Raw genomic sequence first — 15,743 nt, forward strand, 5'->3', positions numbered from 1 at the left:
TAAAAAAAAAAAAAAAAAAGAAATCAAGTCCTAAACGTTCTTTTTCCCTTGAACTATAAAACCAATTTCTTTCCCATTTTGGGAGTAAACATGAAAGTTACCATGCCTAAAGGTGGAACACCTTTTTCACAAAACATTTCATCAGAGATGGAAAACTCAGTGGTAAAGTTAATAGAAAGAGTGATACGTAATGTTAAAAGCTGATGATGTGAAACAATGATCGAGGACAAATTAAGTTTAAACGACTGAAATTACTCTCTATGATGATCTTCAGGAACACTGACAACCCTTAGCAACTATGTGACAAGTTGGTTTGCAAATATTTTAATCAATTAAACTGAAAAATAATAACCCATATGTACCTGTGACGAAAAAAATGTCAGGAAAAAAAAGGAAGAGAAAGGGCAGAAAGGAAGAAGGGGATTTATCTTAAAATATTTAATTCAAATTAAAAAAAATATCCTGATCTCTAAAACAGTTTACATTCCAGAAAGGAAAAGTTGTTTAAATGCTGACATTACAATAGGCACAGAATCAGCTATTAGATCCTAAATAAAAAATATATTTCTATGCCACTCATCTACAAATTATGATTAAAAAGCAAACTTCAAAGACTACTGAATCCATTTTCTTATTTGCTACCTAATTCCACCAGAGCTAACTGAAGACACAATAACCACAGAGCTTACAGACAGCAGGAACAAGGTGATTTGTTTTTTGCTCACTTTTTTTACCCATTTCCAGACAGAAGAAATTAAATGAACTATATGCTTGTGTTTTCAAAACTAAAACAAGAAGCCTCCCAGTTTTTCCTTTAACTTTGAGTATAATTGATATGCATAATAAAAACATCTTTATTTTTTCATGTGTTTGGCCCAATAGCTTCAAGAACTCTGAAATAGTCTCCTTCAGGCTTCATACCTATATAATTTCTACAGCATCAAAAGAAATTTTCATTGAGGTAGGTACAGAAGATTTATCATCAGGGGGCATATATATGCCTATCAGGTATGCATGTGATTTTTTTAAAAACACTCTACAAATGTTTTTGAGTTACAAACCGTATGACATATTCTAGCTTATTATCCTATTTTGGGTATACTATTATTTAGAGCTCTTGTATTTGCACTTTTTCAAGAACCATGGTTAAGAATAAAAGGCAGAGGAAACTAATCACTTCCTGCCTCCAAATAACGTCATATCCACCTATGCTTAATTGATTTACAAGCTCAGATAAATGCTATTTTCAAGCAAGCTGTGAGTTATATCAAATGACTTTGAAAGAGAAACAATAAAGCCATGGCTTAACTTGTTAGCGGAGAAAGGCCATGCTTGAAACTCATATCAACTTTCCATTCTGCAAAGCAACTCATCCACATAAAAATAGTCAAAAAGGACTTCATTTAATTAGTGATATGTAGACTTTTGCATAGAAAAAAGGTTACAAAGTAATGCACGAAAGGCTAGGTACAGTAATTTTAAAACAAATATTTAAAAGTATAATTTTGCATAATGTTTAACATTCTCATGTTTATTGCTTTCTCCACACAGCAGAGAAATGAAGTGCATAATAATACATGCTGTGTTTTTATCTTTCAAACATAAAATCTCACGTGCTCAATTTCAATGTATTAAGAGATTATTTTGTCATTAAACAAAATAAAAAAAACAAAACCAAAACACCATTATGTAGCACTAGTCTAGGCATGGGCAAAAATAATTTCTGTACATCCCATCGCATACATTCATCTTGATTTGGGATCAAACACAATCGCGAGCTTGACAAAAAGCACTTAAAAATCAATGGCTTTTCTCTTCCCAATGCTCTCTCCTTGTCTCATCACCTCCAGAAATGCCGCTTTTCCCAAAAAGGTGACAAAAATAGACAGTACTCATTATCAGGACAAAATGAAGAAGATAAATATGTGAAACAGTCCAAATGAAACTGAATAAATTAATCTAAGCTTTTATAAACTGGAGTTTTCAAGTTGGCATGAATCAAACAGCCTCTGGTGGGCACACAGTAGGCAAGCGTTCCTAGGTGCACTCTCTCAATGTATGGTTAATTTGAAGAAGCACCATCTTTTGAGCCATGGGAAAAAAAAGTGCCTGGGGGTCTGTTTGCAGGCAGGGCAGAAACACTTGTTAATCTGAGCACTGATGGAATAATTGCTTATACCAATGCATTGCTGAATGTCATCACTTGGCAAGTCTGTACAGAGAAAGCAAACGAAGATAAAACTAGACCTTTCAACTTGAAAATTATTTTCAGCAATCCTTTTGGCCAATAAAAACCTGTTGGTTTCAACAGAGTACTCTTGTCTGGCATTGTATGCCTGCAGCCTAACACAGGAAGTCTGTCCCCTTTCTTTCTTAACCTAATCTCTCCACTCTTCTTTACTTGTGCAATGTTCTATGTTCAGAAAAAAAAAATTATTAGCTCAGGCACTTAATAAAAACGAATATTTTTTTTCCATCTAGTTTCAAGAGAATTCAGTCAGGGCATTTTTCTTCTCCCCTTCAGAGATACTGATGCACTGCTCGGATGGTACAGTCTATATATTTTCCAGGAAAATTTAAATTGAAACAAGTGTGCCATTTTCAAAAGTTGCTGATGTCAGTTACCAAGCTGCCTTAAACAAAAAAACAAAAAAAAAAGGGGGAAAAAAAAAGATAATACCACATTTCCACTTGTGAGGTTTGTGTCTCAAATAGCTTTATTGTTCCTTTGTGGATCTGTAGGCATCTGCATGGCTACCTCTGGGTGCAGAGGTTTGTAGCTGACTCTGAAATGAAGGACATTCAGTTACTATTGCAAGAAGTTCACTGAAAACTTAAAAAGCGCCCACTTCTGTCCCCCAGGGTCGGTAAGGTTTACTGTTTGTTCCACTGCTTGTCTGCTGGGGGCTGGATGTGGTTGACACGGACAGAGGCGGGCTGATGGCTGTGGCCGCGGCCACTGCTGCAGCTGCGTTTGGGGGCAGCATGGGGAACGCCCCAGCGAAGGACAGCGGGAAGCTGTGCGCTGCTGCAGTGGCTGCTGCAGCCGCAGCATGGACAGTGGCTGACAGGGACAAGAGAGAAGTGGAGAGGGGTGGCACGCATGGGGCGACACTGCCTGTAGACGGCATCCGAAGGGCAGAATCTGCGTGGGCAAATGTGGCGGTGAGGAGGGCGGAGCCGTGGGCAGGAGGCACTTCCGAAGTTGTGGAGAGGCGGCAAGGCGTAGACTCCGAGGCGTGGAGTCCGTTGGGCTGGAGCAGGGCTGCAGGGAGATGGTGGAAGGCCGCCGCCCAGTGGTGAGGATGTAGGGGGTGGTGGTGGTGGGCCAGGGAGGACGTCATCGCCGCCGCCTCCCGCTGTGAGGCACACGTGCTGAGATGAGAAACCAGTCGCACCCGCAGGGGATCCGAGGAGTCCAGGCCTTCCACGGAGCTCAGGTACCTCGCCACTTCCGTTAAGCACTCTCGGAACCCAATGCTCATGAAGTCCATGGCAAGAGCGTGCGCGTCAAAGTAGCCTAAACGCCGGTTTGAGCAGAGTGGGGTGGGGGCCGGGAGAGAGAGCGAGAGGGAAAAGGATCCAATTACTAGGAGTAACCACCAACTATGTTCCAGTCTGTCCTTCAGAAGATTTAGGTAGAATGATGATCCTATCTGCAAACGTTGCCAGATATTTATGGTTTGTGAATGTTCACATAAGTTAAGAAAGTGTACTTGACAATTTGCATGTGTGACAAGTTTGGCAACACTGTATACTAAGTTGTTCTTGCAACCAGATATCACAGTGGGGGGGTAGGAGTGGGGGTTGGAATTAAGATCATCCATGTTTCAAACATTTCCAGGAATAAAAAAAAATGGTGTCTCTCTTTTTGTATTGTGGCATAGTGCAATTCCCTAGTCTACTTTTTCATGGTAATAGAGTTCCAGTCTCTCTGTCTCTGTCACATGAGTTGGAGATTAAAGGGTTTATCTGAAACACCCTCACTGTCTTGGCATTTCATTTATAACAGAGATTTGAAATGTACCTTAACAACCGCCTTAGCACTTTCGGAAAACAGACTTTTCTTGAACCATCACTTATCATATCTTAAATTTAAAAATGCCTCTTGACTCATCGTGAGTTTCTTTTTTACCAACAAAGTGAAAACATCATGTCGTTCCTTTGTATGAAAAAAATTTAATAAAAGTTAAAATGATTTAAAAATTTTTTTTGGTTACTAATTTGAAGATCTTATTTTATATCAGGCAATATAAGGCTGCTTTACTGATATAAGATTACTATAACTGCTACTTTTCTTGAAGATTAAAATATATATTTCCTTCATTGGTTAGCTTACTTTTTCCTGGCAGCCACCCAAGAAAAACAATGTGTGTTAGTTGTGTCTGTGTGTATACATTCATCCCCACACCTAAGGTTACTGCCATAAAGATGGCTGGAGCTGGGTCACATTTATGGAATCACTTTTTATTCAAAGATAATACATTAGAATAGAAAAAACAGTAATGTCTGATTATTATCAGTGTCAATTTAAGAGTATAATAATAATCAGACATATGAGGAAATGTCACTACTTTGAATGAGTGACCTCTAAATGTACAAATATATCCTTTTCAGATTCTTTCTCATTGTAACATTTTTTTTTAGTTAATTTTCAAATTATAAGTTTAGTCTACTTACTTTTGGGATGTCTGTATACATAAATGAGAAATATCACATGCAAACAAGGTTATTTTCATCTAAGGCATTTACTACATTATTTTTCTTATGATTTTGCAGATCAAAGTATTACCTGTTTAATTTATTAATAATTAAACTATCTTATTCTGTAATCAAAGCACTTTGGAAAATAGTAGTCACAATATTCAAAATCCTAAAGCTAGAACTCCAACAGAAATTTGAAGGTCAAAAGACATTTGGGGCAAAAATGTACACCATTAAAAAGTAACAACAACAGCACAGAGGTGATATAAGAGAATATCATGAGGGGTGACTGGTTAGCTCAGCTGGTTAGAGCATTGTGCTGATAACACCAAGGTTACCGGTTTGATCCCCGCATGGGCCATTGTGAGCAGTGCCCTCCTTAAAAGAGTCTCAACTATGTCATTGTAGCATGAGAGCAATGAGTAACTAATGACCATGTCTGTTCCCCAATAAAATTAAAAGAAACAAACAAACAAAAAACTATAGTGAGAATATCATGAAATGTGGATGAACAGCAAGAAAAATAGTTATCCCAAAACTTCGGCAAAGTTAGCAACAATGCCCCTGGGATTAGGAGGAAAAGCCCTTGCTAAAGAAGCCGCCTCCACAGAAAGATTTCACATGAGAGTCCTCAGGGTTCTCTGTGGGAGTTTGCAGACTTACTTCTGACTTCCATGCGAGCAGAGAGGAGATCATCATCAGAGTAGACAGAGTTCAGAAACCCAGAGGGATTTAGAAATTTAAGTTGTTCTACTAAATGCTCCTAGACACTATTGCAATATCAAGATAAGACTGTAAAGAATTGAACCAACAGAACTGGAACCCTAGGAGCTTCCAAGAATCTTCATAAGCAGGCATGAAATAATTGCAATGTGTGGTTTGCCAGCTATAGGTTGTTGCATATGGCTGAGTTTTCTATTGCACCGTAAGGAATGTAAATTATGTAATTCCTATCCTATTGGTGAATACAGAGGAAAATGATGATGAGCAGTTGTCTCCTGTGAAAGGATCTTGGGCCAAAAATAATAGCACATGGGTCCATACCACATAGTCTGTGCCACCACTGCGCTATGGCTTTAAGTGAATAAACTCACAGCCACCTTGTGAGGTGGACACTAGCACTGTCTTCATTTTACAGATGAAGAAATTGGAGCTCAGCGAGGGTTGGTCATGTACCCAGAGTCAAAGAGCTAATACATGGCAGAGCCAGATTTGAAAGCAGGCACCCCAACTGCGGAGTCCATGCTCTTCGCCACTCCACGACGAGGCCCACATAGCAGTCGTGAGTCTCAGGTGGTGCGAGCCCACACTGCCAGCCCCCGGGCTGCGAGGCCTACACATTCTCCTGCATGATGACCTGCTGAATGACCTGGCAGTCAGGCCACTTGTATGGCGCTTGCTTTGGAAATGTCTGTTCATAAACTATTCTGGGATGAATTTTAGGACTGTTCAGGTAGCCAAGAATAACAACTGAGTTTTTATAATAAGGCATAAGAAAAATATTCCTCTTTAGAAGCATAACTCATGCCAAATATTTGAAGCCCGGATAAGAATTCTTAGCCTTGTGGCTAACAACGCCAAGGGAGGCAGAGCAATCAAGCCAGTCTTCTTGCACCGTCCCTAACTCAGTGGCTCTCCAAATATCCTGAAGCAGCAGGTGTAGAGACAGAATCGTGGGGCACTCACTGCACTAGCATAGGCCTCGCAGTGCCGCAGTGCACTTCCGCCTCAGGTCAGAGATGAGGCGGTGGCCCAGAAGGGCTGGCTCCTTGGCTTGTAAGATTTCACCCAGTTCTCTTCTCCATTGTATAACAATGTCTGCATCCTATACTTAGGGTTACGTTTAGTGAGTAGAAATCACAATTCCACGCCCACTAAATTCAGGAAGGTTCTTTGGGAAGGTGCAACCGAGAGTAAGTCATACCATGTGAGCTTCCCTGTACAGTGATTATCCCCGATCTGACACAGGGGAAAGATCAGGGCTGTGTTCCACAGGTCCTCAATAGTATGGCCATAGTGGAGTTAAATACTGAAATATTTCCATACCACTTGGTAACCAGCTACTTCCCTCCAATGTCCTCCCTCTTCTTGCCCTGATCTAGCACAAACTGACAATATGTAGTAAAAGGCTGGTGCAGAGCAGAGAAGCCTCCAGGTTAGGTGAAGCAGCACTTAGCCCCTTGTGTACCCTGTCTTCACCCAGCTGTCAAATATATTAATTAACATCTTTGGCTAAGATGACTAGCAAAGGCTTGCTTGAAGGGTGAAAAAGATACCAAAGAGTGAAATCCAGTCTGAGTGATGTATAAGAAGCAGAACGATGAAATCTGAATGAATTTACAGCTTTAAGGTTTGCAAGCCTATTTTTAGCATAGGTGAGGGTCCAACCCTGACCCCCTGAACAACTTTTCCCTAAATCACTACCCAGTACAGAGGACATCTCTCCAGGGCCCTGGGCTCTGGGCACCTGCTCCTGTTTGCTCTCCACAGGAATGACTATGCACATTAACGGTTTCCAGCAAGGGTTCACTACCTGCACTTCCAATGCTCTGTCTGATCTAAATCTAAGACTAACCGATATCTGAAAACAACAATGAAAGTAATTTTAGAGTCACTTCTTTTCGAATAGCTGCATTACACTGAGTCCTAGCTCTGGTTTAATGAGGGGTTGGGGGGAAGGGACAGAAGAAAAAAAGAAAGAGATTGCCTCTAACCTCCTGTTTATGTTTGGGTGTTTGTGTGTTTGTTTTGTCTTTCTGTGCAGATTCCAGCATGCACTTCTGAAGTCCCAAACAAATCTGACCAGGCTGCTGTGAATGAAGCTTTACTCCCACAGTATTATGAAAGCAAACACAAGCCTGGGGTCAAGTGCTTCTTTTGTTCCTGACGTTCTTTCCCACGAGTTCAATCCTGCCATTAGCATTGATTTCCACGGCTTTAATCTGGGACCTCCTATCTCAGCTTGTTAAAGAACTGTTCAGCTATGACTTCCTTACAATCTTAGGAAGAAAAAGATGACAAAAGAAAGGTATACAGGGGGGAAATGAAGTCACCTCCTTACCTTTACCCCCGGTTGCCTGAAGCATCTTCAAATGATCTACTGTCATTTGCAATATTTCGGCTTTTTCTAACTTTGCAGATCCCTGCACAAACAAATGATAAAATCTTATAAGTCCTATGGAAACTAATTTGGAACATTTTACACTGGATTTTCAAATTTCCCTCTCACTAAAAAATTTTAAGCTTAATTTTTCTGGCAGAAAAATCTGAATTTTTTTCAAACTTTACAAGAAAACACTAATTACTATGTGACACCTAATGACAGGTATTTCCTATTTTAACTATTAAAGACCAAAAGGCAGAATAATTTTTTAATCATAAGAATAACTATACTCCCAAGATCACTCTACCAAAATTACTACATTTGTGAAAATCTCAAACTTTACATCCAATCAGTATCCTGGTTAATAATATGCTTTATTTTATTATCCAATTATATAGGACATCCAATAGTCCTATATAATGCTGAAGTCTAGACCAGGTGAATAAAACTCAGGATAAGGAGATAGGATCTTAGCAAACTATTGTTGAAAGTAGATTTTTTTAAATAGATAATTCTAACAAGTTTTTAAGGAAATTCATATTAGACCACTGGTAAGCAGAACTAAAACTGCAAAAGGGGATTTTAGTGGTTTTGTTTTTCCCCAATAATCACCAGCAGGTGTCACTGTGAATCCCAAGATCATAAACAAGAAAGCGCAATTTACTTATCTAGTAAGCATCAGAAATACTTAAGGATATTTGGGTCCTTTAAAATAGTTCTTAATAAAACTGTCTTGAAAAAATATTTTTATGCCCCCCCCACCCTTTTAAAACAAGGCAACCTCTGGGAAACACAACTGAAATAAAAATGTGCCACCTCAAACTGTCTCAGAGTGCTGTGGGTGGCTTCAATTTCCTGGAAGAGCTAAATAATTAAATCAATATGTTTTTCTGCAAAGGAAACTGAAGTTATTTCAGGTTCCTCTGCTTTACTTGTTTTGTGAAAATTATCAGCACCCAGTACATGGTGAGAATGCCGGCTATTTAAGCTGTTTGAAAGAACACCCCTCTAATCATATTGTGACAGGGCCAGCTCACTAAGGGTTGGTAGCCAAGCTTGGCAAACGGAAAAGTCTGTGTTTATGGTAACTGCCAAACAACTGAAGTTTGCTTTTAAGGTTTGTTTTAAGTCTACATTTAAGAAAAGAAAAAAAATCTAACATACCAAGAAAAATAAATTACCAAACTGATTGTTCCTCATAACTGTAGACATTTCAGTACTCAAAGCAAAAACATCACTGATTACTGATATTTTCATTTTCAGCCTATCTCATTGAAAATGCTACTAAATCAAAACTACAATTTCCATTACATTTAGCTTCTCAAAGACAGTTTCAGCATACAGAATGGGTGGCGTTTTTTCTCCTAAAAATGTATAATCAATAGCATATTACATCTTGTATTACTGTCAATGTTCAGTTTTTCCATGAAGATATATAATAATTTCAGTGAAAGTGACTAATAACAAAATTGCAGTCTGGATAATTTCCAAGGGCTTTGTAGAGCTTGCTTTATAATGTTTGTGATTCATGAAATAAACAAATGTAATAAACAAAAACTGCTCTATTATACTCTAAATTGAAAGTATTTTAAAAAATGGTATGATGCCACTTTCTTTGAAAGATGCTCTTAGAAATCTGTGCCATTACCATGGCAGTAAGAGAACAACTTTTCCAAAACGACAAAGAAAGATTTAAATATTTGGCTTCCTACTCTTTTAAGTGTGCAAAATCTTTTTTTTTTTTTTCGGTAAAGAAATACTTGAAATTTAAAAGGGGCATATGGCTAGTTTGATTTTTACCAAACTTCCAAAGAGATGTTGTAAATCGAACATCCTTCTGTTAATCCAGGAATTAAAAATGAAACCAAGCGGCTTGATAAATAAATTTTTCTTTAGTATTATTATTTAGAAAATAGAGCTAGCGATGTTACTTTCTGAACTTTGGTCATTTTTAAAATAAAAAGCTTATTTTTTTAAAAACTATTTGAGACAAAAATGAAACTTCACATATATCTTTTTTTGTGTGAAGAATACTACATACAGCTTGGTTTTAAACAAAACCACTACTGGTCTTCATAGAAAGAACAGAGAAAGCATGAACATTGTTACCCTTAAGGGGAAAATAAGCTCAAGAATGGAAATGTTTTTCAACTTCACGATGGATTATGTTTTTAATAGTTTTGCCACAACAAAGCATTTTATTGAAATCACTGCTCTGTGCCAGATCAGAGCACATAGACTATTATTTTAATGAGCTTTAACAAGAACCCACATTCCCAGTTGAGAATCAGATTTTTTGAGATTCTTGGTGGAGTGGTCAGGAGTGAGGGTGGCTTACTTGTTTTTCAAAAGCAGTTGGCACCAGTCGTCTCAGCTCAGATAAACTGTTATTTATCCGATCTCGACGCCTTTTCTCTATTATCTATCCCCAAAAAAGCAAAACAACAGAACTTTATGAATACACAAATGAAAGCAAAACAAAAGTTTATGAATACACAAATGATAAAATTATTCATAATGGAAAAACACAACTGTTACACATTAGGTTGGATTACATGAAATAAAAAGAAAAATCACATACCCCTCTTCTTTTCTTTCTTGCCATAATCTGAGATGTTGTTGTTGGAGAATTCGATCTAATCACAGAGCTAGTACTTTGCCTATGAAATAGGAAGAGTATGTCAGGTGCTGTATTACCATAACAATTGCTTCTTCTGGGTACTCCGTGGCATCCATTAAATATTCAGAGTAATTGCACAGTTCAGGTTTGTGTTATTTTATTCTTAATTCTTACTTTACTCTTAACATACTTTGCTTTCAGCCCTTATATCTCTTTGCAGGTAGGAATCATGCCTTTTTAAAAATTTTAATGAGTAATCCAGATGCCAAATCCATTGGCAAAAACATCCTGCAACTTTTATTACGTCTCTCAGTGAAATAGTTATGGGCAGGCAGGGTGAGAAACTCATAAATGTTTTTTCAAAAGTCAACTAATCTCTAATAGCATCCTCCTCCTCAATCCAGTCAGACACACTGAACAAAGCAAAGCTATTTTAAAATAAAGGCCATGTTTAACACCGCTACCAAACACACAGTCATCACATGTCAAACTGTTGTCCCTAGAATAAACGGCAGTTATCTTACTATTAATATTTCAAAACTTAAATTAGTCATATCTCGCAACAGGAAAAAAATGACAAGTTTAATGTTTTGTGTACGAATCTTCCAAAAGAATGCCCCCAATTAAATGCCATTGTTACAAAAATTAAAATTAGATCAACTACTAGATAAATGTTTTACTTTGAAAATGAAACTTGTGGGTATCAGTTGTGCCTTCAATCTAAACTTAAACCTCTCGGTTTCCTAATGAAAAGATATTTTACACTGAAAGTTTAATCACATTGTTACTTTGACACAATTTTTATCATGCTTTCTAGTTTGTGTCTGTTACTCTTCATAATTCATTGATTTTATGCTTCTTTATGTTCTCAAATTCTCCAGGTTCCTGTTATTCTCTTTTATTTTAGAATTGTTGCACACACCAGGTTCTTATTACCTCACCTTCTCACTTCTGGATCTTATTTCTGAATTAACTGTCTCCCTCATTCCCACACCTTCTCAACTGGTTTTGCCTTTCACATATCTTCTGTTTTTCAGATCTCATTTTTTAAGATGATACAACAACACTTTAAAATTAGAAGATAATTTGCAAACAACGTTTCATATAAATATGTTTGCTCTTGCTGATTTCAGGCTTTGGTTTGTACACGTTAGAATAACAGCATTGAAAGAAAAAACAGTATTGAAAGTTTTCCAAAAGTAGGAAGAATTCTGCTCTTTGAGTGACAGCTGCAGATAAATAATTAAGGTGCTTCTAAGGATGCCAATTAGAAGCAATTATCATTTGACCCGCCTTGGCACTAAAATGCCTCGGTAATCTCCCTCTGTCACTGGAAAGTGGAGGTCTGGCTTCTGTGATCACGACCTCGATCTTTTCCAGACTTAAGAACCAGCAAAGAGATGATGCCAGAAACGATCGTGACATCTGTCACTCATTCTCTCGTCAGCCAAGTCACACACGTCAACCTGGAAAGCTCAACCTACTTAGCTATGACATCCGCAAACTACTTTAACTTCTCTAAAAAGGAAGTTATCTTTTTTAGTTTCTTTAAAAACAAAAAATCAATTTGTTTTTCTTTTCGCCTGGCCCATTTTGAAAGTGCTCCCAAACACAGCTTCAGTGGCGGGGGCGTCGCCCAGCGCCGGGACGCGCCTGTCAGTGCCCCCCGTGCTGGCAACCGGGCATCCCCCCTGGCCAACTCCTGTCCTCTTTTCAGTCGCGTCCCGGGTGTTCTGCGCCCCACCCCTACAGTGAAAACCGACATCCCTCGCCCCACCCAGTGCACGCTCCGTGAGCGCCCACCACTCCAAGTTTCTCGGGCAAAACTTTCCCCGCTCCGTTAGGACGCCGCGGAGAGGAGCCTCGGGGTTTCCAAGGCGCTGCTCGTGCACAAAGCTCCCCGACGCCTCGGGCTCCGGGCAGCTCCCGCCAAGCCCGAGCTCACCCCGAGTAATTGTTCTCGCTCCCCACGTCGATGGTCTCGTCCATGTCGCTCTCGGAGGTGGTTTCCTCGCAAGGGCGCTTCATCTCGGCAAACACGAGGCGGGGCGCAGCCCGGCCGGAGCCACGGACGCCGAGCCGGGCGCAGCGCCCTCCCTGCCTGCCTCCTCCCTCCCTCCCTCCCTGGGCCCGGGCAGGAGCGACTCCCGCGGCGGCGCGGTCGGCTCCTCGCGGCTCTTTCCCACGCCACAGCCCAGCTCCGCCGCAAGAGCCGGCGCCGGCCACGCCTCCCCGCGCGGGCGGGGCTCCCTCGCCCGCCTCCCGCGCGCAGAGCCTCACCGCTCCGGAGGGCACCGCCTCCTCGGGGCCAGCGTGGCCCGCGATTGGCTGGGGCGGAGGGGCGGGCCCGCTCGCGCGCTAACCTGCCGCGAGGCTGGGGCTGAGGCGTGGGAACGCGGGCTCACACCTGGGGCCGTGGCGCTGCGCGCGGGCAGGGAGAGACTGCGGTGAGCGGGAGCGCCCGGCTGCTGTCTCTAACCAGGGAAGCGCGCAGACGCGGGCGAGGGCGGGCCGGTGCGGGGCGGGCCCTTGGATCTCGGGCTTTGGCCCGCCTCCCCGCCCCGCCGTCTGCCGGTAAAGTTTCAGTCCCCGGTTTAAAGAATAACCCCAAGCGCGTGGCTGAATGTGAGCGAGCGTGTGTGACGTCGGGAGGCGCCGTGGCGAAACAGAGCCTCCCCGCTCGGCTGTCCCTTGTCTGGACCCAAACTGCTGACTGGCTGACCCTGGCGGTCACTTTTGCCCTCGGGGGTTGTTTTGAAACCCTTAAATCAAAGTTCCTTCTCTCCCGAGCCACTCCCGCAGCCTCTGGGCTGTGACCAGATAAGGACGTGAGTTTCTCCGGCCAGGTACCCAACCGCTGGCGGTCGGAGGGTCTGCGAGGTCGGCCCCCACGTGGTTTTCGATTGGCTCTAAATCAGTTATTTCCGTTTGACCAATGGGGTTTGGATAGTCGATCCTGCTGAGCAGACCGTGGGCTGGAGTTGTGTCCACTCTGGTGGCAGGAAGGACTAGAGCAACAATGCGGGTTTCCCAAAACACAATTTTAGTCGTTGTTCAAGTTCGAGTTTTTGGGTGTGTACAGCCGCTGCGGTCGATTTAATTAGAATCCCGGACGTGAAAAAACATCGCTTTTGGAAACTGAATTTGTTTTCTAAAGTTCGAATGCATGTCCAGTTTTGAGTGCATTGGACGACGTGGGTTGTAAACATTCTAGATGTGCTTTCAAAAAAATATTTCCAAGCATCTCTCTCCGTGCTCTGCGGCATTTTTGAACCGGCTACGCCGATGTGCCTCGGGGACGGCCGCAGGGGTCGGGTGGCCCGCCCGGGCGCCGCGGGACTGGGAGGCCGGCGGCGGGGTGGTCGGGGTACAGCCGGACACTCCCCTCATTGCGCGGGGACACCTCCGAGCTTATGATAGGAGAAAAGCCTCTAAGAAAGAGGTGTCTCTCAATATCCACCACCCTTCTCCACGAACCGATTCGTATATTTCTGGGGATCGGTTCAGGGCGTTTCTTTGACACTCCTTTTTCTCACCACGCAAGACCCGCGCGGGGCGGAGAGGAGGAGAGGAAAGGATGCGACGTGAGAGACGGGGCCCTGGCGGGGGCTGGGCAGGGGGAGAGCGGGAACGGCTTGCAGCCCGCGTGTTAAGCCTCATTAAAACACAGAACTCCTTCACCCACACTCCCTCGTCTCTTTTGTACGGTCACCACCGCGCCGCCTGCAATAGCCGTGTGAACAGAAACCCGAAACGTTCCTTTCTGACTTGTGAAATTTAACCCCGGCAAACACAGTCGGCGGGGGTCGGGCGGGGGTCGGGCGGGGCCTGGCGGGGCTGGACCCGGTCAGCTCAGGACGGCGCGGCCGCGGGGGGCTGTGACCCCCCCAGCTCGGCTGTGGGCCTCACGGCGGGTCCCGGTGCGTCTGCTCGGCTGCAGCACCAGCATCCAGAGCCTGCTGCGGTGATTTGAGCCGGCCCGCATCCACGGGCTCCCGTCCGCGCAGCTCAGCGAGTGATGAGCCGCAGGCTTGCGGATCGGCTCCGCATCTCGTCGGAGAATGCTTCAATGGCCCGTAGGCACAGACTACAGAGGAACGCGCCAGTACGCGCCTGGCGCGAACTCGACCTGCACAACTTTCAGCGAGGGCTGCACGTTTTTCTAAAACCGAATGCCTGCAGGTGCAATTCACGTTTGCTACGCCAGCAAATTAGCGGGCGCTTTCAAACGCTGGGGGCAAAACCTGAGATCATCGTTGAAAGAAAAGAAAAAAAAAAGACAGTTCTTTCTCACTATACTGGTGTATTTGATTACAATAATTGCGAAAAATTGCAAAGAGGGAAATGGTTTGTTTGCAATAAAGTAGCAACTGGATAAAGTTTTCCCGTATTTTTCTTTGAAGACAACCTCAGTACCGTGTTATAAAAAAAATAAAGCGGAAACGTTCGAGAAGCACACAGATTTAATGTCGCTTAAAAATATTTTCAAGCAAAGAGGGTCATATTCTACAAGTCTTTAGAACAGTACGTGGTACATGGTAAGTGGTATATAAGTCTGTTAAATAAACAAGAACGCATAGGGCAAAAGACCTCGAAGGTTTGAACACCATGATAAGATTAATATGCTCAGTTATCTGCAAAATATTTAATTGCAATTAGGCAGCACGAAATTTATAAATTAGGTCTTTTATACCCCCTCAAGTACTCCATTTGCCTATCTTGGGTAGGAATACTTGGGTAGGAACCGTATTTCCCACTAAAAGTACCTCTCGAGTAGGAGTGAAAAACAGGGAGGAAACTCTTTAAAACGCCTCAGCGTACTTAAAAACGGCCGAGGATTGTCAGGGGGCTTGGGTAGGAGTGGTGCAGGCGGAGAGAAAGAATAGACAAAATGAGAGAACCGCGGGATTTCAAACCTCATCAGCCCTCAGCGACATTCTTTTCAGTCAAAGTTGGTTGAAGGCTTCCTAGGAGGCCAGGCAGAAGAAAAGATGCCAGCGCGCAGAGCAAACCGCAGTTCTTTCCTTTTTCAAAGATTTGTACAATGAGATAATTAGACCGAAAGATACAAGGGACTTTCCTAGAAACGAAATGTCATTAGGAAAGAAAGCACAGGACCAGGGATCTAAAGGGATTGGAGGAGGGGAGAATTCAGCGTCTTCCTGAAATTGGTCATCCCGCCCTCTTTTTGTGGGTATGTGATTTAATCCACTTAAAGGCGTGAGAGTGAGATGTGGAGTGCCGAGGTCTGGAAACATCAGACTCAGTGGTCCTGATCTTCCTCCTCAACTTTCCCCCATCCCTTTAATATAAAGT

At 42.5% G+C, this 15,743-nt stretch overlaps 1 protein-coding gene across 3 annotated transcripts; it reads right to left on the bottom strand.

The window, feature by feature from the left end:
* Nucleotides 1-1,510: 1,510 nt before the first annotated feature.
* On the bottom strand, nt 1,511-12,649 carry HEY2 (hes related family bHLH transcription factor with YRPW motif 2). 3 transcript variants are annotated; one of them, XM_019662152.1, is made up of 5 exons: nt 12,373-12,649; nt 10,389-10,467; nt 10,146-10,229; nt 7,766-7,847; nt 1,511-3,520 (listed from the first exon to the last, which is right to left on the bottom strand). In XM_019662152.1, the coding sequence occupies exons 1-5, from the start codon at nt 12,453-12,455 to the stop codon at nt 2,835-2,837; spliced, it is 1,014 nt and encodes a 337-aa protein (XP_019517697.1). In that variant the 5' UTR covers nt 12,456-12,649; the 3' UTR covers nt 1,511-2,834. The 3 variants fall into 3 exon arrangements, with proteins under 3 accessions (XP_019517697.1, XP_019517699.1, XP_019517700.1); XM_019662154.1 differs by lacking the exon at nt 12,373-12,649 and adding an exon at nt 11,369-12,145; XM_019662155.1 differs by lacking the exon at nt 12,373-12,649 and adding an exon at nt 10,618-10,878.
* Nucleotides 12,650-15,743: the final 3,094 nt, after the last annotated feature.

Source organism: Hipposideros armiger, unplaced genomic scaffold (assembly GCF_001890085.2).
Source record: "Hipposideros armiger isolate ML-2016 unplaced genomic scaffold, ASM189008v1 scaffold_367, whole genome shotgun sequence".
Classification (NCBI taxonomy): domain Eukaryota; kingdom Metazoa; phylum Chordata; class Mammalia; order Chiroptera; family Hipposideridae; genus Hipposideros; species Hipposideros armiger.

Coding starts and splice junctions, on each gene's coding strand:
- HEY2 (XM_019662152.1), bottom strand. CDS start 12,455: ATGAAGCGCCCTTGCGAGGAAACCACCTCCGAGAGCGACATGGACGAG. Junction 10,230..10,388: donor CAAGAAAGAAAAGAAGAGGG/GTATGTGATTTT, acceptor TTTTGGGGATAG/ATAATAGAGAAAAGGCGTCG. Junction 7,848..10,145: donor CAACTGCTTTTGAAAAACAA/GTAAGCCACCCT, acceptor TTGTTTGTGCAG/GGATCTGCAAAGTTAGAAAA.